Source organism: Astyanax mexicanus, chromosome 4 (assembly GCF_023375975.1).
Source record: "Astyanax mexicanus isolate ESR-SI-001 chromosome 4, AstMex3_surface, whole genome shotgun sequence".
NCBI classification, from domain to species: Eukaryota; Metazoa; Chordata; class Actinopteri; order Characiformes; family Acestrorhamphidae; genus Astyanax; species Astyanax mexicanus.
The window spans coordinates 10,306,953-10,332,070 of record NC_064411.1 but is presented as its reverse complement, the minus strand read 5'-3'; the positions used below and the strand labels follow the sequence as shown (position 1 = coordinate 10,332,070).

The following is a 25,118-nucleotide window of genomic DNA, read 5'->3' as shown; positions in this document are numbered from 1 at the left end:
TGTTTTTATTAAAAATATAACTTTATGAAATGTGATTGTAACATTAACACCATGTGAGCATTTTTTTGGTTTTACTGAAAATTGTGAAAAAAATGTTAATCCTATGAATGCTCTGTAAGTTCATATAAATCAGCAATTTCTGAACAATATCACCACAGTTTTTGACATGTTTTTCTATAATTTACATATATTTGACACACTGGACCAAAAAAAATCCATGTGATGTCAACCACCCTTATATAAAATGCAGAACATCTCAAAGACACTAGATGGAGGCAGTGCTCCTTTCTCCCAGCATTATTATCACAGTGCACACACATGCAGTATAGTCACGTCAGAGTATAAAATTAACCAACTGTTTTTTTTTTTTTAAATGTATTTAAGAGGTAAATGAAATTATTTAGTGATTTTTGTTTCTAAATAGCTTATTATTATTTTTTTGTTTTGTTTTGTTTTGTTTGTCATTTACCTTTATGTAACCCTTAAATAAGTAATGACAGTGAGCTCAGGCTGTTTAATGCAGTCATAGAAAACAGAATCATCTTGAAAAACTCATGAGAACGTTATAAAATGTGGGGCAGATCATGCGCAGTGCGGGGAGGAGCACTTTTGGACGGGTAGCAGAACTCGGCAGAACACCGGTCTGAAAACTGGGGGGGTTTACAGCTGTGTGGGAGAAACTTCAGACTCATGAATATTCAAACATTCCATTCAACCGTGTAATATGATTGGCTGACGAACAATGGCTCCGCCCTCCCAGCGTCTATTCGCTGAGAGAGTTAGGGGGCGGGGCTTAGAGGGAGAGCGGTGTGACGCAGTGAGGAGGAAGTGAAAGTAAGTTCAGTCTCCGCCATTAGAAGAGGACAGAAGTCCGGATTCACTCTGTAAGTTCAGAACTGAAGAGAATGTAGAACAGAACCGTGTAGCTTAAAGTCAAAACCGGTTCTAAAGGTTCCTCAGATCCAGAACCGGTTCTTTAAGCTCAGCTCAGTGTCCGATTCCACTGGAAGAACCAGGATCAGCATGGAGATCTGAACCGGGCCTGGATCAGACCTGGACCTGGTCTAGATCAGACCGGCTGGAGAACAATCAGCTGTAACAGATCAATAATGCTGTAAACTGAAGAGAAATGCGCAGATATAGATTGATATTTATTGATCACAGTGTAGTTTATGCTGTTTAAAGCGCATTACTGCTTAATGTGGACTTTGATCTGTTGGGGAGATAAAAACCGGAACTGCTATAAAGGCGTGTTTATATGCAGTAGCGCTGTTCAACCAGCAGGGGGAGCAACGGAGCTCAAGATCACGTGGTGTGTCAGTGTTTTTAATCCTGCTGTTTTATATTATACTTAAATAATCTCTCTATTCTGATTCAGTAACATAATAATAATAATAGAACTGTGTGTATATTTATATTGTGTAGTAATATTACTAATAATAATTAAATTATAATCATTATAATAACAGTAAATGTTTCTGTAATCAGTAGAATAATGTGTAATGAGGGTAAATCACACTGTTATGTATCGTTCTCTGTTTGGTTTGTTTTGTTAGTTTATCAGGTTTTGTTTAATGCAGTTCTGATGATAATGTCATTATTGTAAGAATAAAGGTTTTATTGTAACGGCTGATCTGTTCTCAGGGGTCGGTGTCGGCAGTGTTCAGCTGTGTGTGAATGAAGAAGAGTAAATGATGGATCTTCAGAACTCCAGCAGTGGAGGAGGACCTCCTGTCCTAAAGTGAGTAAATTAAGTGATGGGTTTAATATGTAAAGTAGTTTTGTATTGTAATGGTTTCAGCTCTAATCCTGGAGCTGTGATCTGCATATTTTACAGTTTTAAAATATTGAGAACAGAGTTTCTCCTGGACCAGAGTCAGAACCCTGTGCTGCATTTAAACACAGAGAAACGCTTAACAAACCAGCCAGTTATTCTTATAGTAGAATGTGTTTCTAATCTGCATTTAAAGTACATATCTGCCTTTAATATCTAATTGTTAATATTAATAATATGTTTCCTTCTGGTACAGTAACAGTATTAGGTGGTTGCTGTAGTGATTTTATGCTGTTGCTAGGTGGTTGCTATGGTATGGGGTGGTTGCACATTTATGTTTAAAAATATGGTCCATATATTTTAACATAAATGTAACGATTTGCTCAAAATCTGGATCGGATTAGTCTGTAGTGAAAGTGAACTCTGGACCAGATCCATTGTGAGGATCCGTCTCGGATTTTACCACAGGCTGTCTGGGTTTACATTAGCATTAGAAATGAGGAAATCCTGATGTGCTGCATTTATATAGATCAGATGGAAGTGATTGGGTTTGATATTAAAGCTGTGGAATGAAGCTTCTCACAGAAAGACTTGTTCTATTCTGTTCTGATCTGTATCTCTGTTAGTTCAGTATAAAAAATATACATTTTAGTTTATAATACAGTATAATTGTGTAGCTCTTACCAAAACATGTTATTAACTAGATACAGATCTATAAAGGCCCTGTCCCACTGCGATTGCGTCTAAATATCCACTAAAGTGCGTCCAAATTTCAGTGGACGCAGTTTAGTGGATATTTAGTGGATATTTAGACGCAATCTGGACGTAGTTTAGTGGATATTTGGACGGCACCGTCCAAGTGGACGTAGTTTAGACGTTGCCGTCCACTTTTGACACAAAAGTGGTTTTGGTACCTCCCAAAATTTTCGGAATAGACGGCGACTAATATGGACGTAATTTAGTGGATATTTTGACGCAGTACGGATGTATTTTAGTGGATATTTGGACGGCACGTACAGGTGGACGTCAACGTCCATAAAAATATTTTTCTGGCGTCCATCGCTTTACCATCAGCCGGTCATACAGTCCAAACTCCACCCGGCGTACAATCCAAGGCCTGACCCATACAGTCCTCTCCTGCTGCCGCCTCCTCCTCCTCCCGGTCTGGTCCAGCAAATGGAGGAGTATGTTCTGGAAGTCGACGTCCAAAGAGTGGAAGTCGACGTACAAATTTGGAAGTCGGCGTCCAACTTCAATTTAGACGGAATATGGACGTAATTTGGACGCAGTGTGTCTATATTTTGGACGCAGCGCGTTCACTCAGTGGACGCAGTGTTTTCTGATAAATTTGGACGTATTTTAGTGGATATTTAGACGCAATCGCAGTGGGACAGGGCCTTAAAATACATATAGTAAATATGATCTAATCAGGTGATGACATTGTGACATCATAAACACAAATATATTCAACAGTATTGTTAAAGGAATTAAAATATGCATATTTATTAGACGAGTGTTTTTTAGTTTGGGGCAGCTGACAGAACGCTTCGGGACGCTTCTGGGACGGTTATGAAGAAGTTAGTCGGGAACCTGTGAATAAGTTTTAGTAAAGGAACACATTACTCCACACTTTACTCTCATCATGGATCATCATGAAGATCTGTTTACAGGGAGAAGAGAGCAGCATCTCCAGCCCCCAGTGGAGTGTCTATGAAGAGTGACCGGTCCATGTGGATTTCTTCATTCTTCAGCAGTGGAGGAGGAAGCTCTGGGTCTCGGTACATCACTGCACTAAACTACTGTTCTGTTCTGAGAGTGAAGCTCTTCAGTTCCTGATCTTTATTAAAGATGTGCTGTGTGTTGGAGTTTCACTGTGTAAATGCTGGAGTTTCACTGTGTTTAATGTTAACAGAACCGAAACCCAGAGAGGAACTTCTCCAGAACCCAGCTGTGTTTCTATGAAGAGTGACGCGTCCATCGGACATCCTCCTGATTTCAGCAGTGAAGATATGACCTCTGACCCACAGTGAGTGAAACATCACTTACATCATTTACTGATTTTTACTATAATTTACCTTTTTAAACCATATAACACACACACACACAAACACACACACACACACACACATACACACACATACACAGGAGGTCAGTGTGAGATTCTCTGTATGTAATGATCGTTGTACACAGCTGGGTGTGATGGGGAGGCGGGGTTTAGATTAGACTGACTGACTTCAACAATGAGAGTAAATTACAATATCAGCTACAGGTTGGAGAATTACACATATATCTATATTAGGGGTGTGTGATACTGATAAAAACTATCAAAATATTTTTTTATTTTGTCATATAAAAAACATAATAAAATGTTGAACAGTGCACCATGTGACCTGCCAGATATCCTTGAATAAATGCATCAATGTTAGATTGGAAAAAACTAAATTATATTTATACAAGATATATATCAATCAAATTAAAACTTTAATTGTATTAATCACAACAATATCCTGTGAAGGGACAACAATCATTGTGCAGTGTGTTGTGTCTGGCAGACTAGATTATTCTTTGTTTTATTGCTAATGTCAGTTTAAATGAGAATATTTTAATGTGCTGAGTAACTGAATTTAACTGAGCTTTAATGGAGGAAATAAACACTAGAGTAGCTCCATATTCCACCTTTAACAGAATGGAAAGAGAAAACATGCCTTCAGCTGTGTGTGTGTGTGTGTGTGCGCGTGTGTGTGCGCGAGCGAGCGAGCATGGGGGAAAGAGAGAGAGAGAGATTTGGAGGAAAATGAAGCGTGAATGAAAAACCCACAATGGTCACAGAAATAACTTGAATGTGACAAAAGTAATAATAAATAAATAATTTTCTATGAAAATAAATCAATGAAAATCTGACATTGATTTGGAACTGTGTGACCCTGAGAACATTCAGATGATTATATTTATTTATATAAAAACACTTAAATAAATAATAGCTCGACTACGCCACCTGGGGAATTTCACCTCAGGAAATATGGTTCAAATTCACCTTTGAAAACACCTTTATAGCACACAGGTTCATTTGAGAGGAAATAAAATTTACTGGCTGGCAAATTCTTTTAAAATGTTACCATCAAATGTCAATTTAAATTATGCACACTTGGGCTATTTAGGCTAGGTTCACAGTTGAGAATACACAAATCACACACACACTACAAAACCTCCAATAAAGGTGACTCCATCACAGCAACCCCAGTGTAAGAGAAGTGAAGAGGAAAAAGGAAACTCCCAAGAGGATAACCAGTCAGCCCAAAGGAGAACTTGTGCTGAAGTTCTATGAACAGAGTAAAAATAGACAGATGGTTAATAATTTATATCACAGGTTATACCAGTTGACCCAAGCCAGTATCAATAATGAAACACATAATTCAACACCAAAACCCAGGGTACAAACAGGGTTGACCCAATAACATAATATTAAACAAAATAATAACCAAAAAAATATTAGGATCAAAAATAAATAAAATCCAAACGAAAATAAAGAAGAGAAACAAAATTAATAATTCAACCCCATGGACTAGATGCAGAATTAGAGCAGTCAAATATAAAATATCAAATCGAATTAAATACAATATAGGCAAAACAGCCCAGGCCAAACACCAGCCTAGGCAAAACAGCAGCAGACACTAGGGAAGAGAGTGTGCTTAATGCCACCTCGACACGGTCAATGGGGCACTTCAATGGGACACCTAAAAACAAAACAATTTATACAAATAAGGAAAAAAGTATTTTAAAAAAAGGAGCCCTTAACCCCACAACTAAGCAAACCCACCTTTAAGCTGGAATCAATATAAATACTTGCTTTAGGTCACCCTGCTTTCAGTATCTGAAGTAATAGGCTCAATAGTTTCATTCACAAATCTACAAAAAGATTAACAATCCCCATTAAAACAAAAGAGCCCAGAAAAACTTCTAAAGAGATTAAAGGTGAATCTTAAGCTCGAGGAGCATCAGTGTCAGATCACACCATCTCAATCCTATTGAGCATCTTTGGAAGGAGCTGAAACATAAAGCCGTCTGGAAAAGGCTCTTTCAAACCTGAGACAGCAGGAGCAGTTAACTCATGAGGAGTGGACCAAAATACCTGCTGAGAGCTGCAGGAATCATTTAATTGCAGTGATTACCTTAAAAGGTTGTGCAACTAAATATTAAGTTAAGGGTACCATCATTTCTGCCCAGGCCTGTTTCATGAGATTTTTATATATATTTTAAATAATTATGTTAAAGCATGACTGAAAAGCAATATCTGACTTTCATAAGTTCATTTTCATAGCATTTTTATTTATTATTACTTTTGTCAGATTCAAGTTATTTCTGGGACCATTGTGTTTTTTTTTTTTTCATTAACCGTGTGGTACCAACAATTTTGTCCATGTGTGTTTGTGTGCTCTGTTCTGTCCTCTTTTATACTAAATTAAACCCAATTAATGCTACTTCTGCTGTAATTGCCCTGCTAACATATCTAAAATATTATTGATGGTAAACTAAAGCTTATATAAGCGCTGAATCGTTTCTCCTAACTGTACGAAAAATATTCTCCACTCAAAGCTTTATGACACAGAGCACATTAGCGCCACCTGGTGGCCAAACCACAAAGTGCTTTATGTGTCTGGTGGAAACTAGGATTATTGCTTCTAAAACTATGTTCCAGTGTATTGAAAACAGGACATTTTTTGTTTCTTTAATAGCATTGAATAAAACTTCATCATCTGTTGTGCATGTATTTATCATCTCAGTTGCTGGGTGTACATACATCCAGGAATGGGAGAATGTGTTCTAGTACAGTGCATAGAACAGTAATGTATTCAGAATAAATTAGAATACACTTCAAAACATATTTTGTTAAGTAATTCTGGAGAACTTTTTAGCTGTTTTCTTTCTAATTACATTCACATTGTTGCTGATTGGCACTGATCCTCATTTATTCATTTTGAAAAACTGTTAATTTTAGAACAAATTAAGCATTGACACTGTGGTTCAAAACAACAGGTTCTTTGACGTACATCAAAACTTCAGAAAAAGAGAAGGACAAAAATCTTTATTTACTGTTATATTTCTATTTATTATTAGAAGTTAAAGCTCTGTTTTAACCTTTAAGAAACATTTTGTCAGTCCTGACGCTGTCAGTCTGCTCTGGACTGATGAACGGCATTCCGGTTCACCCAGATACTGATTGCTCACCTGAACTTTTGAGTATAAATACCCATATTAGTTGCTGGGAATTGAATTTAGGTTCCCTAGCTCTTCTACGACACTATCCTGATGCATGTAGAAAATAATTGATTTAATGCAGGCTTTAATTACAAGTCAGTATTTATTTGTATCTGTTATTTGCTGATATTCTTTATTTTATTAATAATTTTATTAAAACAGAAGCTTTTTGGATCAGCTGATTTATTCATGTGGATTACAGTGTGGATTTTCTGTTCATCCATAGTAAGAAGAAAAACAACTATTCCAGAGAAAAACTGGACCACATATTCAAGGTTAGTCATGAATCATATATATATGATGTAAAGCTCTCTGATTTCTTTTATATATAAGTTTAATTTCACTTCAGTTTTGATACTAATCATACAGTTGCAAGAAAAAGTATGTGAACCCTTTGGGATTACTTGGATTTCTGCATAAATTGGTCATAAAATCACAACAAAAGACAAACATAGTCTGCTTAAACTAAAACCACACAAAAAATTATATGTTTGCATGTTTTTATCGAACACAAAATGTTAATATTCACAGTACAGGGTGGAAAAAGTATGTGAATCTTTGGATTTAATAACTGGTTGATCCTCCTTTGGCAGCGAAAAACCTCAACCAAACGTTTCCTGTAGTTACAGATCAGACCTGCAGAACGATCAGGAGGAATTTTGGATCATTCCTCTTCACTAAACTGTTTCAGTTCAGCTATAATGTTATGGGATATCTGGTGTGAATGGCTCTCTTGAGGTCATGATGCCACAGCATCTCAATCCGGTTGAGGTCTCTAAATTATGCTAAATTAAATTAAATTAATGCTACTTCTGCTGAAATTGCTCTGCTAACGTATCTAAAATATTATTGATGGTAAAAAAAAGCTTTTATAAGCACTGACTCGTTTCTCCTAACTGTACAAAAAATATTCTCTTCTCAAAGCTTGAGCACATTAGCACATTAGCGCCATCTGGTGGACAAAACCACAAAATGCTTTATGTGTCTGGTGGAATTTTCTTTTTGTTGCTAGGATTATTGCTTCTAAAGCTATGTTCCAGTGCATTGAAAACAGGACATTTATAGTTTCTTTAATAGCATTGAATAAAACTTCATAATCTGTTGTGCATATATTTATAATCTCAGTTGCTGGGTGTACATACATCCAGGATTGGGAGAATGTGTTCTAGTACAATACATAGAATTAGAATATAAATTAGAACGCTAATTAGAACATATTTTGTTAAGTAATTCTGGAGAACTTTTTAGCAGTTTTCTTTGTAATTACATTCACATTGTTGCTGATTGGCACTATTAATCATTTATTTATATTTTAAAACTGTTAATTGTAGAACAAATCATTTATTTTTATTTTATATATTAAACTGGTGTGTGTTTTTATAGGGCAGGGCAGCTTTAACCAACACATCCAATCTCATCACATTGATTGGACTCCAGGTTGGCTGACTCCTGGCTCCAATTAGCTCTTAAAAAAGTAATTAGCCTAGGGTTTCACATACTTTTCCCAACTGAACTGTGAATGTTAACATGTTGTGTTCAATAAAACCATGCAAACATATATTTTTTGTGTGTATTAGACTGTGTTTGTCTATTGTTGTGACAGATGAAGATCTGAACACATTTAATGACCAATTCATGCAGAAATCCAAATAATCCCAAAGGGTTCATATAACTTTTCTTGCAACTGTAAATTATTCTCCCCCAGTTTAATAGAGTTTTCTAGAGTATTATAACAGTAACAATGTTAATATTAATGCAATAAGATGGTGCTTAGTAACATGATGTTTAAATCCTTTTACACACCAGAGCATCCATAACTCCTTTCCTCCTCAGATCAGTGTCATCATCTCTCTCTCTGTACTGTAACAGCTTTACCGATTCTCTGACGTTTGTTCTTAATCAGAAGCTGCAAGAGAAGTTTATCTCTCTAGTGAATAACGAGCTGAACATATTCAAGAAGCTCCTGAGTCCAGATTACCCAGCATGCTCTGAGGGAGAGGTGGAGGATGGTCAGAAGGAGGGGGTGCTGAAGGTCACACTGCACATCCTGAGGAACATGAATCAGACAGACCTCGCCAACACACTAGAGAGCAGTAAGAGTTCTGGGTCATGAGAATGGAGACCAACCAGGGCTAATTTATTTCCTCAGTGGAGTTCTGCTTTTCAAATTAGAATAAATAGCAATAGTTATCTGGATTTTGTAATTATAAGATATTGTGTCACAGCATCAAATGTATCCTTAAACCTAACAATTATCTACTGTATCAAAGTTGTTCTACACAGGGGTCTTTTATGAAGATCACAGCTAATAACATTTATCTTATTCTCTTCCTGTGCAATCAGAATTGGCCCCAGCATGTCAACGAAAGCTCAAATCCAACCTAAGATATAAATATAAGATAATTAATGAAGGAATATCAGGACATGTGAAAGCACTTCTGAATGAGATCTACACAGAGCTCTACATCACAGAGGGAGGGGTTGGAGATGTCAATCAGGAACATGAGGTGAAACAGATTGAAGCTGCATCCAGGAAAAGGACAACAAAGGAAAAACCAATCAAATGCAACGACATCTTTAAACCATTACCAGAACAGAAACGACCGATCAGAACTGTACTGACTAAAGGTGTTGCTGGAATTGGAAAAACAGTCTCTGTGCAGAAGTTCATTCTGGACTGGGCTGAAGGAAAAGTAAATCAGGACGTCCTCTTCATATTTCCACTTCCTTTTAGAGAGCTGAATCTGATGAAGGAGAAGAAGCTCAGTCTGGTAAATCTTCTTCAGAGCTTTTTCCCAGAAACACAAGATTTAAAACCAAGACATTATAAGAACTACAAGATCATGTTCGTTTTTGATGGTCTGGATGAGTGTCGACTGCCTCTGAATTTTCAGAACAATGAGAACTTGGTGAATATAGAAGAACAAACCTCAGTGGATGTTCTGCTGACGAACCTCATCAAGGGGAATCTGCTTCCTTCTGCTCTCCTCTGGATCACCTCTCGACCAGCAGCAGCCAATCAGATCCCTCCGGAGTGTGTTGATCAGGTAACAGAAGTGCGGGGTTTCAGTGACCCTCAGAAACAGGAGTACTTCAGTAAGAGGATCAGAGATAAGGACCTGGCCAATAAAGTCTTCACACACATCAGGTCTTCAAGAAGCCTCTACATCATGTGCCACATACCGGTCTTCTGCTGGATTACAGCCACTGTTCTAGAGAGAATGCTGAGTGAAGCTGAGAGTGGAGAAATTCCCAAAACCCTGACGCAGATGTTCACACACTTCCTGATCTTTCAGATCAAACACAAGAGCCAGAAGTACAGTGGGAATAGTGACCCTGATCCTCAGAAAACAAGAACAAGTATCCTGGCTCTGGGGAAACTTGCATTCCAGCAGCTGGAGAAAGGAAACCTGATCTTCTATGAGGAAGATCTAAGAGAGAGTGGTATCGATATTAAAGAACTGTCTGTGTACTCAGGGGTGTGTACCCAGATCTTCAGGGAGGAACTTGAGCTGCACCTGGGGAAGGTCTTTAGCTTTGTACATCTGAGCGTTCAGGAGTTTCTTGCTGCTTTATATGCATTCATCTGCTTCATTGACAGAAGCGTTCTGAATCAGCAAATCACTAAAAACCAAAACACTGAACTATCTGAACTCTTCAGCAGGTCATCGATGACTGAATTCCTCAGCAGTGCCATTGAAAAAGCCTTACAGAGTGAGAGTGGACACCTGGACCTGTTCCTTCGTTTCCTCCTGGGTCTCTCACTGAAGTCTAATCAGAATCTGTTACGAGTCGTACTGACACAGACAGAGAGGATCTCTGACAGCAATGAGGAAACCATCAAATACATCAAGAAGAAGATTGAGGAGAACTCATCTCCAGAAAAATCCATCAATCTGTTCCACTGTCTGAATGAACTGAATGATCATTCTCTGGTGCAGGAAGTGCAGAAATACCTGAGTGGAGGTGGCGAGCGTCGTCTTCAACAGGCCAGCCTTTCTCCTGCTCAGTGGTCAGCTCTGGTGTTTGTGTTGGTGAACTCAGAAGAAGAGCTGGAGGAGTTTAACCTCAGTAAATATGATCCATCAGAGGAGTGTCTTCTGAGGCTGCTGCCAGTAGTTAAAATATCCAGAAGAGCTGTGTGAGTATTTTTATTCAGGCCTTCACACAGTTTTTAAACAACTGCTAGCTAGCTAGATAGATAGATAGATAGATAGATAGATAGATAGATAGATAGATAGATAGATAGATAGATAGATAGATAGATAGATGGATAGAGAGATACATACATACATACATACATACATACATACATAGATACTTTATTTATCCCGAAGGAAATTTAGGGTAGATGCAAGTTTAGATCCACTCTAAATTAGCACTGGGTGATTTGACTGAAAAATCATATCTCAATATGCTTTGGAGAAATGATGTTTAGCAATACAACATAACAATTTTATATAGAACATGCATTTTAAGTGTCTGTATTTATTTCTAACATATATATGTGGGAAAAGGTGTAATGTTTCTCCAGAGTTTAACTGGGAAAATAGAATAAATTCACATACTCCAAAAAGCCTTGCTCGTTCTCTGTTTTGTTAAACATTTTCTTTTCTTTTTTTAACTCATTATAATCTGTCCCAGAGCTTTTGGTGAACTGTATGCCCATGTTGATCACAAATAAAGTGGAGATTTCTGCATGTTAACTATTTCAGTATAAAGAAACACTAGCTCTTTAGATAGACAATACATTTCACAGTTTAATTCTGTTTTCTATTCTTTGTCAATCCATTCAAATATTCTTCTTTGGGTTGATTGTCAAATCATTTGTTTATTCTTGTTTTTCAGACTAGCTTCATGTAATCTTGAAGTAAAGACGTGTGAAAATCTGGAATCAGTTTTAAACCTGGAAAACTCCTCCCTGAAAGAGCTGGACCTCAGTAACAATGACCTGCAGGATTCAGGAGTGGAGCTGCTCTCTGCTGGACTGAAGAGTTCACACTGTAAACTTCAGATTCTCAGGTCAGTGTTTCAGGTTATCACAGACCAAAATAACAAACAAGACAACAAATAAAAACACAATTAATTAAAGAAACTAAATTACACAGAGGGATGTGCAAGGTTAGTCTGAGCAGGATGTTCTTTCCAGGGTGGCAAAGGGGAGGAGCCTAAAACATCTCTCCCTGCTCAGACTCCCTGCCCCATGCCTTTTAATTTCTCATGGTACTGCATCTACAGACTAATTACAAAAAAATGTAATTGTACTCTTTTATGCTCATTTCCTTTTTTCTTTTTACTCGTATGTATAATAGGAAATGTAAAATGTCCGCATCAAAAAAGACATACAACATAGTTCATATATGAGCTAAAAGCACCACATATATGTTGTTACTTACAGAAAAAAAAATGAATAAAAGAAAGAAGCTAGGTCCAGCATTCTCTGTGGTGAAGCACAGCACACACTCAGGTTTACTACACTCTCAGCATAGCTATATATGTAAAAGGGTTGTGCACCTAGTGTAACAAGCTCTTAAAGGGGCAGTGTACATCTTACTGAATACTGGCGGTTACATATTTCCACCACGACATTTAAATCTTAATAAGGTCTTTTCCATATTGTAGGCATGTGTGCAATAACAAACACTACCTGAGTCCAATCCTATTCACCATGCATTCTTTATTCCAGCGCCCCACATTAGCTTTATCTCCCCTCAAACATACAAGTATATAATAGTATTTTAAATGACACCATTAATAATTGCATTTTACATTTCTTACATTCATTCTTTTATTTACATTTAAATTTCCACAATAAAACCTATGTAATTGCAGTTAATCACAAATATTTTCATGATTAACCTGATTAGATTTCTTAATCTATTAAATATTAAAAAATATTAAAAGTGGCATGTACAAAAGTAACAGCATATTACATGTTAAATTTAGAAAATCACTAAAATGTGTTATTTTAACATTAAAGTCATTGTAAAATAATTTGTGCTTGTGTTTATTTTTACATTTTCAGATTAGCTTTGTGTAATATAGGAGTAAAGACGTGTGAAAATCTGGAATCAGTTTTAAACCTGGAAAACTCCTCCCTGAAAGAGCTGGACCTCAGTAACAATGATCTGCAGGATTCAGGAGTGGAGCTGCTCTCTGCTGGACTGAAGAGTTCACAATGTAAACTGCAGATTCTCAGGTCAGTGTTTCTGTGATTTTTCATTTGAAATTAATAGGGCTATCAGCATTAAATCATTAACATGTTAGCTGTTAGGTTGGAATCAGTAACCCGTTACTATTTTTTAACCCAAGTTTTATTTCGGCACCAAGTTTGACCCCAACTTCTGCCGTAATCTGCCCTGCCTCCCCCCAACATGCAGATTTCTTTTCTGGTTAAACGACTGAAACGCTTTAATGCGGTCTCCAGCTGTAACAATCCGGTTCAGACTTCCAGCTCAGACCTGGATAGAGAGCTTTGTTGCTCTCTCTTCATCTCTCTGTTTGTTTTTGTCTCTCTTCATTTGTTTCTCTCTCTCTCTCCGTTTGTGCCAAAAGTTTTACACAAAAACATAAAATCTGCCAAAACTCAGAAGCAAAAAACTAAAGCAAAAGCAAAGGAGAGATTGCAGAGGCAAAAGTCTTAAACAGAAAAATCCAAAAAAATCTACAGAAAATTCACAAAAACACAAAAATAAAAGCAAAGACTGGCAAAATCCAAACTGAAATAATTTTCAAATAACTGTAAAGGATAATAAAGTAACCAAGTATATTTAAACATATATATTTGCTATATATTTTTTCTCTTTTTAATTTGTAACATACAATTTTTGATTTTGATTCCTAACATTTTTTTTTTGCCCGCCACCACCCCCCCCTCTTCGGAGGACCATTAAGACTTTATTCGTATTAATACAAAGGTCACTGAGCAGAGGGAGGACATAATGATGTGTATATATACAAATTAAACCAAATAGAAAACAATATATAGGAGAAGAGAAGATAGAGAGAGAAAAAAAAACACAAAAGAAGAAGTTGTGCCCTTGAAAGAAAAAGAAAAAAAAGTTATTATAATATATATAAAAAATATTATAGTATGGCTTCCTATATTTTTCCATTTATCCATCCCTGTCATAATAACACACAGAACAACAAAAAAAAGAAAATAAAATAAAAATAGCTAAATGCCTTAAATGTTGAATGTGTTATGTGACTGTGTGCATGTGTGTGTGTGTAGTGTTGATATATGGATGATGTGGTTATAGATACAGGGGTGATAGTGCTCCGGCGTCGCACCGGAAATCCGGCGTAGCGTGGCTCTGGGGAGAAAAAAAAAAAAAAATTCCGCATGACAATAAGTGAGCTCCGCGATACAGTTAAAAAGATCCGCGTGTTACAAGATTGGGGTTCAGGTGCCTTTAAGAAATGTATGTGAAGCGCACTATATTTTATTTAGATCAGTTTGGCGGAGGCAGCGGCAGTGTGGGATTAGGAGCAAATTAGGGTTAGGTGGCTGCTGCTTCGTCTCTCTCCGCCTCGTGTTAGGCTAGTTAACATCCACGGCTCTACCCTCTGTTCTCTGAATGCTAGCTACGTTTATGTTTGAGTGCTTAGAACTGCTAATAAATGAAAGAAGTGCTTGGGAACTCACCCTGGACTCCTGTGACTCGCTTTGAAAGAAAACCAAGTGAAGTAAAAGTGGGTATCACCCTAGAGCAGTTATCTCTAGCCCAAAGAACTACAAGTTCCACTGGTTCCCGTCCACGGCCGGGAGAAACAACTGCCAGGAGAAAAAAGGTGACACGCGCGACAGTAGGTGAATTCCGCGGTACAGTTAAAAAGCTCTGCGCGACAGTAGGTGAACTCCACGGTACAGTTAAAAAGCTCTGCGCGACAGTAGGTGAACTCCGCGGTACAGTTAAAAAGCTCCGAGCGACAGTAGTTGAACTCCGCGGTACAGTTAAAAAGCTCCTCGGTACAGTTAAAAACCTTGTGGCTCAGGAGGTTGCAGGTTCGAACCCCCACTCATGCAGCTTTGCCATCAAGCTGTCGATGCTCAGAAGGAGCAAAATTGGCTCTGCTCCCTCTGGGTGGGTAGATGGTGCTCTCTCCCCACATCACTCCAAGGGTGATGTCTGTAGCACAGGGCATCTGTGAGCTGATGTACCGGAGCCGAGCCGCTGCGCTTTCCTTCAAGCGCACTGTGATGCTGCTTGGCAATGCTGCATCAGCAGCAGCTCGAAAAGAAGCGGTGGCTGACTTCACATGTATCGGAGGAAGCATGTGCTAGTCTTCACCCTCCTGGTGTGTTAGGGCATCACTAGTGATAGGGGGAGTCCTAATGAGTGGGTTGGGTAATTGGCCGTGTAAATTGGGGAGAAAATGGGAAAAAAAACCTTGTGGCTGTGTTACATTGATGAGTGTTTTCCAGTTTTAAGAAATGAATTCAGGATTAGTTAACCATGCTAGAAATTCGCCATTCATTATTGTGGCACTGTCACTATGTTGCAAAAAGATTTAATACAGTAAGGAACCCAAGTTTATTGTTTTAAACAAATTTTCTATTTGTTTAAATTGTCCTTTCACTAATAGTTACTGTGCACATTTTAATGTTTTATTTTATAGTTACGGCTGGTACACAGAGGCGTCTCCGTTTTCCGATGCCGGTCAGCAGGCTTTCTATTCGCGATGTCTTCAGGATTTGCAAAAATAAAAATAAATGATTCTCAGAGCTTCATTCAAGCTTACACAGCAGTAGAGTTTAGATTATCAGCCCGAGTCTAACCCGATTCCCGACCTGTACTCTCACATGCGCTCCTCCACTCCGCATTACGCACTTGTCTTACAGAGCTGTAAGGGCTGGTGCCCGGCCTCAGTGTCCTCCAGGGCATCGGAGGGCGCGCCAGGCCAGCGCCGAGGGCTAATTGGCTAATTATCAACACCTGCTTTCAACAGCTTATAAGCAACGCCAACTAGCCACTCGGCGCTGGATCTTTGAAGCTCGTGAGAGCGAATCTATGCCGGTTTTCCGAGCGAGCCCCGGCTCTTTATATTTATCTCTTTCCCTTTCGAGTTTGGTGGAGCTGTGTAGAGCAGTGAGCTCCACGGCCGCCATCTACCTCTCTAGTCTGGAGGAGCAGAGCAGTGTGCTCTCCTCCGCCGTCACTCTCTCTTTGTGTCTCTGTGTGTGTGTGGGTGTAGCAGAGGCGAGGCACGCGGTATGCTCACCCTCTCTCTTTCCCTCGCTGTTTCTCCCTTCTCTGGTGAAACAACATTTAATCCACAATCACCTTAGTTCAGTTTTGTTTTCTTTGGAAGTCCTTTTATTTTAGTTAATCCTTCACCTCGCGCCATAAGAGGTAGCCGCTTCCAGGCGATCCTTAGTTACGTATTCTCCGCCTCTCTCTCACTCACGCTAAGCTTGACTTTTGTTTTCCACCCGTTTTCCTCTCCGCCCGTTTTCGTTGCTCCGCCCCTTTCGGCGGAGGACCTTAAGAGTGATTAAAGCGGCCGCGTCCCAATCCGCTCGCTGGTTCAGCGGTTAGAGCATTGGGCCGCGACCGCGACAGCGTGAGTTCGATCCCCGCGTGGAGCGGGGTTTAATAATAATAATAATTATATATATATATATATATATATATATATATAATATTATTATATAATATTATTATATATCCTATTAATATATATATATTAACGATTATATATTAATTATTATTATTATTATTATTATTATTATTATCCTTTTTTTCTTGGGTTTACCTGCTTCGAGATCTACTGCTCTGCACTTGGATTCTACAACCTTCTGGGCTGGAGAGCTACCCAACCCCCTTACAAGAGCTTTGTGTGGCTAAATAGCCAACAAAATGGAGCCCTCTGAAGCTAAATTTGGTCCAATGCAAGGACAGTCAGTGGTATGGAGCTAATTCAAGTTAATTGTTGATAGAAACAACACGTTCGTAGAGTGTGTTAAGTGCAGAGTGCTATACGCTTAAAATAAAGGCTATTAAATAAGGCTATATGCTTAAAATAAAATAAAAAATCTTTTGTTCTGAAAGTATTTTATATTCTTATATATTGTTAATTATATATTTAGAAATGATAATAATTATTAAGTTATTAAAAAGAAATTAATTAAAAATTATTGTTATTGTTATTTTGGTTTAATGAGTGTGCAGGGAATAGCCATTTTTTGTGTTTTTGCACAGGCTATTTGCTAAATATTAAAATATTAGATTAGAGGAAGGTCATTCAGATATCATTTTTGTGGATAATTTCGCATTGTTGGTGTTGTAATCTTTTGGAAATCTAATAGATAGGTCTTCTTCAACATCATTCTGAACAGATTTTGCTCATTTAAACAGCCCCCCCCCCCAAAAATAAAAAATAAAAATAAAAAACTCAGCTTTAACGCTCTACTTAATAAATTAAAAAAAGTCGGGTTTTAATTGGGTCGTCGGGTCGGGCTCGTGCATATTCATTCCTCATGTTTACAAAAAAAAACACTGCATTTTAAAATTATTTTTATGGTGTTCCAGTTCTTGTATTCTTCCTCTTAGTGCTTCCTTCTCATTTGCATTTCTAACTGCATACGCTGGTATTCGTTTTTACAGCTAGAATCGAACATGGCCAGTTTCCATACCAAGATGGAAATGATCTGTGTTATCGTGAATAACACTATAGACATGCGGCAAAAATGAAAACATTATCTAAAATATGACAATAAGGTCATACACAGACTATAAAAATGTTTGAATAATGTGTCAACATTTATGCCTACGTGCAGTATGTTGTGCCCCCCCCCCCCCTTGGAACAGGAAAAAAAGTTCAGGCTCAGGATTTTTTTTTCACTATCACCCCTGTAGATTTATAATGGATGTGTGTAGGTTATCTGTTAAAGACTGATGGAGTCACTGATGTAGGAGGTTGTTTAATGAGTTCTGTTTTTGAGAGATGCAGATATTTTTTCCATTTCTATGTGTTCTGTGAGTGAGTTTTCCAATTGACTGATGGTGATTTTTTTTTCCTTGATTTCCAGTTTGTGTGAATTGTTTTTTTGGCGATGGTTAGCACCACCAAAAGTGCTCTGCTTTCCTCCTGGTTTAGGTTTGTGGTTCATGTGTCACCAAGCAGGCAGAGTGATGGGGATGGAGAGATTGGCTGTTTAAATAGTGGAGTTAGCTGAGTTATAACAAGCTGCCAGAAGTGTTTGATTGGTGGGCAGTACCATAGAGCATGTATGTAATTGTCTGGAGTGTTTAGTGAGCAGTGTATGCAGATTTCTGAATCTCCTTGTCCCATTTTATGTAACTTTTGCTTAGTGTAGTGAACCCTGTGAATGACTTTATATTGTATAAGGTCAAGGTTAGTATTGTTAGTCATGGTGAATGTGTTTTCCATAATGTTTCTCCAGCATTGGGGGTAATTAAGATATCTTCTTCACATTTTTATTGGGATAGCCACTGTTTGGTCTAATTTGAATAAAAGGCTATATATTTTTGATAGAATTTTGTCTGAAGAAGAGATATTAAGGAATTCTGAAATTGGTGGGCCAGTAAGTTTTAGTATTGCGAATTTTGCGAAAACTGGTTCCTCTCAATGCTATATTTCTGGGTTAGATGTGAGAAAGTAGCTGAGTTATTGTTGTGTAGAATGTGGTGTAAATGTGTAATACCTTTTTCTTTCCATTTTTGTAGTTTTGGGTTTTTTTTGGTGGTGGGAAGTCGGGGTTGTGCCATATGGGTGAGTATTTAGTGGGTGCAAGTCTAGTGTTTGTTTTCTTGTGAGTCGAAGATATCATTGGGTTTTTGAAACAAGGGTGGTGATTGATTGCTGTGCTAATAAATGGTAAGTCTGAGATTTGTATTTCATTAATTGATGTTTGTTCTACTTTTCTCCATATTTCATCAGTTTGATTTGGTTTTATCCATTTAATAATGTACTTTAATTGGTTTGCAGAGAGGTATTGTTGGAAATTTGGAGCTTCTAGGCCTCCCTGAGTTCTTTGTTTTTGTAATGTGGTTAATTTGATTCTGGGTGGTTTATTTTTCCAGTAGAATTTAGAGATGATGAAGGTTTTAAACCAGGTAGGTGTAGGTTAATGGGAATCCTTGAGAAGAGGTAGTTTAATTTAGGTAATATTGTCATTTTGCTTGTGGATATTGGTAGGATAGTGGTAGGTTCATCCAGCGTTGGATATCATTGTTGATGGTTGTGAGTAGTGGTCTAAATTTAAGTGTGTGCAGCTCAGACAGCTCAGAAACTTTAATGCCCAGGTATGTGATGTGTTCAGTGCACATAGGGATAGGGAGTGACTGAACTGCTGTGTCTGATAAGTTCATGTTAAATGGTAGAACGGTGGATGTAGACCAGTTAATGGAATAATCTGAGATTTTAGAGAATGTTTTAATTATTTGTTTAGTCTGAGGAATTGAGGAGAGTGGGTTTTGTAGAAATAGTAGAATATCATCTGCATAAAGGCTGATTTTTTTGTTCGGTAGTGTGGGTATGGATACCTTTTGATATTTGGGCATTGTTGTATAGCTGCTGCTAATGGTTCTATGAAAATAGAGAACAGTAGAGGAGAGAGTAGGCTAGGGGTGTGCGATATTGGAAAAAAAATCGATATCGATATTTTATGTAATTTTGCCGATACCGATATTAACCGATATTAACCGATATTTTGCATTATTTATAAATGTGTTTGTAAAAGCTTGTACTAGCTTGAACTAAAATTATATTAATAAATGCTTACACATCATATTAATGTAAACAATTTAAGGCAATTTATTTACCTGACACAAATAACAAAAAACATTTAAATTAACAGTGTAAATATCAGTGCAAATATGTGCAAGGCATGTGGCACACCTGATTTTCTTTGAAAAAATGTACACAAAGATAAACAACAATCAACAAGAGCTTTTTCAACACACTTTAAAATGAACGTCCATTGTAAATAACAAATTTATCAATGTGTTTGATGTTTGGTAATTTCTGCAGCATACAAATAAAATGAGAAACAATATGTATTGCACATTCATAAACAATTAAACAACTGCGACATTTTCTTGCATTTGTAAGCCAGTAACATACTTGTAAACAATATGTATTGCACATTTATAAAAAAAATTAAACTACTGTAACATTTTCTTGCATTTGTAAACCAATCACACACTTGTCAACAATATGTGTTGCAAACAACATCCACAGTTTGCAGACAAAAAGGAAATGGTCTTAGAAAAAAGCAGCCTTTTTCAGCATCAGTTGTGACATTAAATGAACTTCTTAGGATTTACCTTAAGTTGTGTGACAAAATCACCAGCCTGTCCACAGCGTCTGGCTTCAGGGCAGCACGGTTACAAGTTACAATGTTTCCTCCAGTGCTGAAAACCCTCTCAGAAGGACTGCTTGAGGCAGGGATGCACAGGTACTTTTTTGCAAGTTTACCCAGTCTGGGGAAGTTTACTTCTTGCATTTTCCACCAGTCAAGTGGATTTACATCACTGTCCACTTCAGGTATCATCAAGTAGCTCTTCATTTCCTTTTCAATCATGGTGTCCAGAGACTCACCTTCTTTGGATTCCTTTGTTTTCTTGAAATAACTGCCAAAAGACTTTTTTGTCTTTTTCGCTGGCACTCCTGTGTCATCATCTGCTCCAGCTTCTGCAGCTGGTGCCTGAGCTGAAGCTGTTGAGGGACCTGCAGTATGGCTGTCTTCTGCTGTTTCCATAGCCAAAAGTTCTGCTGTAGCTGTTGTCGCAATGGCTTTGATTTTGTCATCATCATTGAAGCGATTTTTGAACCGGGGGTCAAGTGTTGAAGTGTTGAACAAAGGTTCATCCACACAGTCCTCTGTGTACTTTGTGTTCAGGTACTCGAGGATGGTTTGTTTGATTTTTTTGGTTAGGTCTGTGTCATCAGATTTCACCACCAGGACTTCAGTGTTGAACAAGGCAAGGACAGGTTTAAGGTAAGAAACTGTTACAAGTTTCTCACCTGAAAGAGCATCTGTGAACTCTAGAAGAGGCCCAAGTGCTTTGCTGACTGCCTCAAGCACCTCAACATCCTGCCATGTAGGGACAAGGTGCCTTTGTTTTTTGTCTCCAGCCAACACATGACGAATGGCCTTTTCTTGTTCAAGGAATCTTTCTATCATGCGCTGTCTTGAGCCCCATCTTGTTGGTGACTCTGTGATGAGCAGTGTTACCAACTCCTCAGTAAGGAAAGTAGCTATTGGCTGTCCTAAAAGTCGCTAGAAGTCGCTAAATGACGTCATCACCTAATTTGCATAATACATGTTTTTGAAGCTGTAAAGGATTAGGGTTTTGGGAGAGAAAAAGGTGAGTAAAAACACCATAAATGTGTTAGATATGTTACAAATGAACAACTTCTGTTGCTTTTTAAATAGGAGGTCACTTTTCACAATAACTTCATTTTTACGTGAATTACATAAATTAGTTTTTTGAGAGCAGCCGGAACTGTTATTCTACGTTTTTTTTTTTTGTTTGTTTGTTTTTTTGGTTTGTTTGTTTTATTTTATTATTTTTTTTTACATTTTCTTAAGTTTTCTTTATTTTTAAACATTTCATAGACAAATTGTTCAATGGTTCAATAGATATTTAGCTTTTTATAAAGAGGCAGACACTGTGGAGGAGGTGAGTGACAGGCTGTGTGGTGAATGAGGTGAGTGAATGACTGAGACTGTGTGAGTTAAATTAAGGGATTTCTGTTCGTGTCACACTGAAGACACAGTTATATTTATACTTCTGCTTTGTAAATACAGAGCGGGGTCAGTCAGCGGCGGCTGTGGGCTCGCGCGATTCATTTGCATTGTGTTGGTGGAGCGGTGTGTGTGCTCTGACAGTCAGACTGCACTGTGAGTGGTGTGGGCGGGGCTAACGACAGCGCCCGCTGCAGCGCGGAGGACAGTAACTGAAGAGCGCGTGTTCATCTCAGAGTCGCCAAAATTCTACAATAACACCACAAAAACTCGCTAGATTTGTCGCTAGTCGCTTTTTTACAAAAAAAGTCGCTAGAGGGTCTGAAAAGTCGCTAAATATAGCGACAAAGTCGCTAAGTTGGCAACACTGGTGATGAGTTTATGCTCCGAAAGCTTCAGCTGCTCTTGTGCATCGGCAAGTGCTTTCTTCTTTTTCCAGCTATTGGAAAAGGCTCCAACCACCTTCTTGCAAATCCCAATGGCTCTGTCTATTCTAGGATCCCACATGCTCCTTTCTAAAAAATGAAATATATACAGAAAAAAAATTACTGTACTAAATTCAAAATATGCAAGTATAACATTGAAACCTATTACATATTACCTTATATTTTGAATATGTGTAATATTTAAAATATTTTCATTTGCATACAAAAACAACTTTGCTTTATGTTTATGTACCTTTTGAATCTTTTCATGTTTAGTCACACTACTGTGTCAGGCCCGTCCAGCCAAGCCAAGCACTCTATGCCCAAATAAGGACATTCCCCTAATTAGAGCAGGCACACACACACTCTGAGAAGCACTCCATGCCCAAATAAGGACTTCCTCTAATCAGGGCACGCACACGCAGCCATCCAGCCCTGATTTAGAGATCAGATTCACCTGGGCAGAGTTGCTTAAAAGCACGCTGTTTCTCTCTGCTGTCACCGAGTATTGGTCGCTCACATGGTCTGTGTTTCCTTGTGGTTCCAGCCTGTTTGTATCTCTACAAAGTGTTCTTATTCAGAGCCTGTTTCGCCCTAGTTCCTGGTGTTTCCCTGGACTCCTCCCTGCTTAAGTATCCCTGTTTAATTTATTGTGTTTGTTTGCCCAGTTTACTTTTTAGTCTAGCTGTTTTCCTAAGCTCTGCTTAGCAGTTTTCTGTTTGCCATTTTCTAGTCTAGTGCTCCCATTGTTTTTCCCCATTCCCCATACTACTTCCTGGTTATATTGTTTTGGCAGTTTCACTTATTCCTTGTTTCTTTAGTCCCTGTTTCTTTTGGCCCAGTCCAGTTTGCTTTGTCAGTTTTTATATTTGTTTCCTGTTTTGCCCAACTTTAGTTTGTTGCTCTATTCAACTTTATTATTGTAGTTTTGTTGTTTATTTTTAATTAAATTCTACTGCTTCGTTTTTACATCCCAGCAGTGTCTCTTATTTCCTTTTTGCCTGTTAAGTCAGGCATGACATACTGTAGTAAATCATATAATACTTGTAAGTATAACTTTGGTTGCATTGTGTTAGTTATTCACCAATAGCAATATGAAGTCTGTGTCCAAAGCAAGGAAGCCACTTCCATTTGTTTATCCGTAGTGCACTGACAACATTAGCCCCACTATCTGTTGTTATACACACCATTTGGTCTTCTTGCAGCGAACAAGACGCCAGTGCATCTTTCAGACCTTGGGCAATAAACTCGCCTGTGTGATCTTCTGGAAAGTATGATGTTTGCAAACAGTAGCTTTTCAGTTGCCAAGATTCGTCAATGAAATGCGCGGCCACAGAGGTATGGCTCTGATGTTCTGCTTGACCATAAATCTGCCGTGGTTGCAAAATGTGCAACGTCTTTTAGCTTATGCTCCAGAGTTTGGCGACATGATTCATACAGCTTATGCAGAGCAGTGTGACTGAAATATTTTCGACCAGGCAGTTTATATCTTGGGTCCAGAGTGTTTAATAGTTGTTTGAAGCCATTTCTCTCAACAACTTGAACGGGATTCATGTCTTTAGCGATGTAAGTTGTGACTGCATTTGTTTTCTCTTGCCATCTGCTGCCTTTTTTGTCGTAGGGCATTTTTCTGGTGAGTGACTCCGCTAAAGTTTGCTCAGTTTGTGTTTTGGGTAACGTTACCTTAGATGGTTTAGGCTTTGCAGCAGGCTCCCGAAGCTTTTCATACTCCTCATACTCTTTGCGATGAGGGTGATATTAAATTTCTGATATATTTAGCTATAATAGAATTGCTTGTTAAAAAATAGTCAATGCGAGAACATGAGTGGTAGGCTGGAGAATAGAAAGAAAACTCTTTAGTGTTTGGGTTTTTGAGGCACCAACCATCGCTGAGCCCTAAGTCTGTCATGTATTGTTTAATGATATCTGTTGAATGCCAGTAACGTGTATTGTGTGCCATAGTTAATCTGTCTATACATGGGTCAATGATTGAATTAAAGTCACCTCCAATTTTAATTGTGGAATCTGATATATTGTTTGTATGGTTGAAAAACTCATGAAAGAAGGATGGGTTATAAATGTTGGGGCCATACAAACTTGCTATTGTTAAGGGTGTGTTGCTGATGTTGATGTTAATTATGATATATCTACCTGTGTCTGATATAGTGGTGTTATGTGTGAAGGGGATTTTTTGGTTTATTAGTATTGATACTCCTCTTTGTTTGGAGTTATAGTAGGCTGAGAATATATGGGTGAATTGTGATGATCTGAGCTTATGATGATTTGTTTCTGATAGATGTGTTTCTTGTAGTAAACAAATGTCTGCCTTTAGTGAAGTGAGATGGTTTAGTACCTTGGCTTGCTTAATCTGTGTCCCAATACTACGAATGTTCTGGGTTATAAATTTAAGTGAAGACATGTTGTGATGTATGGATTAATAATGTTTATCAGTGATATGATATGAGTGTGCAGATGTTTGAGGATATTTTCTGGTGTTTGGGGGATGGAGTGTAAACAAAAATGCATTTTTCGGATCTGGGATATATAGTAGTAATAAAATAGAGGTTGGTGCAAAGAGATTCAGAAAGGAGTGATTAAATGCAAACAAAGTAGAAGAGACATAACATAAGATAAAAAGTGTTGGATTTGGTGTGACATACATGTTATGATATTGAGACGTTGCATGCATTAAGTTATTGCTAAGTGGTTCCTTGTGATTTTTATGGGATTTTGTGAACAGATTTATGTGCGTGCATTAGTATATTTGCGGGTGCGTGTGTATTTGCGCGTAATGGATGGATGGATGAGGTGGCATGAGGAATTTTAATAAACAAGTAAATAACAAAATAAAAAATATAGAATCATAAACAACGTCCTTTGGTCTATCTTGCACATGTTTAAAAATGAACATTATAAATATCATTTTTGTAGTTTTTTACATTTT

General features: G+C 37.9%; 4 protein-coding genes across 5 annotated transcripts in view; 2 read left to right on the top strand and 2 right to left on the bottom strand.

Moving 5' to 3' along the window:
* The window catches only part of LOC125801199 (zinc finger protein 271-like), an 883,173-nt gene that overhangs the window by 449,116 nt on the left and 408,939 nt on the right, over window positions 1–25,118 (bottom strand). The window lies entirely within an intron of this gene.
* The window catches only part of LOC111190407 (uncharacterized), a 305,136-nt gene that overhangs the window by 28,790 nt on the left and 251,228 nt on the right, over window positions 1–25,118 (bottom strand). The gene's annotated exons all lie outside the window — the stretch shown is intronic.
* LOC111190059 (NLR family CARD domain-containing protein 3-like) overlaps window positions 1–25,118 on the top strand; it is a 260,290-nt gene that overhangs the window by 72,918 nt on the left and 162,254 nt on the right. The window contains exons 7-9 of the mRNA XM_049478460.1: window positions 9,374–11,171; window positions 11,879–12,052; window positions 13,056–13,229. Of these exons, the coding sequence (XP_049334417.1) occupies window positions 9,374–11,171; window positions 11,879–12,052; window positions 13,056–13,229 (2,146 nt within the window). The remainder of the gene's footprint in view (window positions 1–9,373; window positions 11,172–11,878; window positions 12,053–13,055; window positions 13,230–25,118) is intronic.
* The window catches only part of LOC125801195 (zinc finger protein 585A-like), a 357,158-nt gene continuing 333,693 nt past the window's right edge, over window positions 1,654–25,118 (top strand). Inside the window, exon 1 of the mRNA XM_049477527.1 lies at window positions 1,654–1,741. The gene's annotated coding sequence lies outside the window, so the exon portion shown is untranslated. The remainder of the gene's footprint in view (window positions 1,742–25,118) is intronic.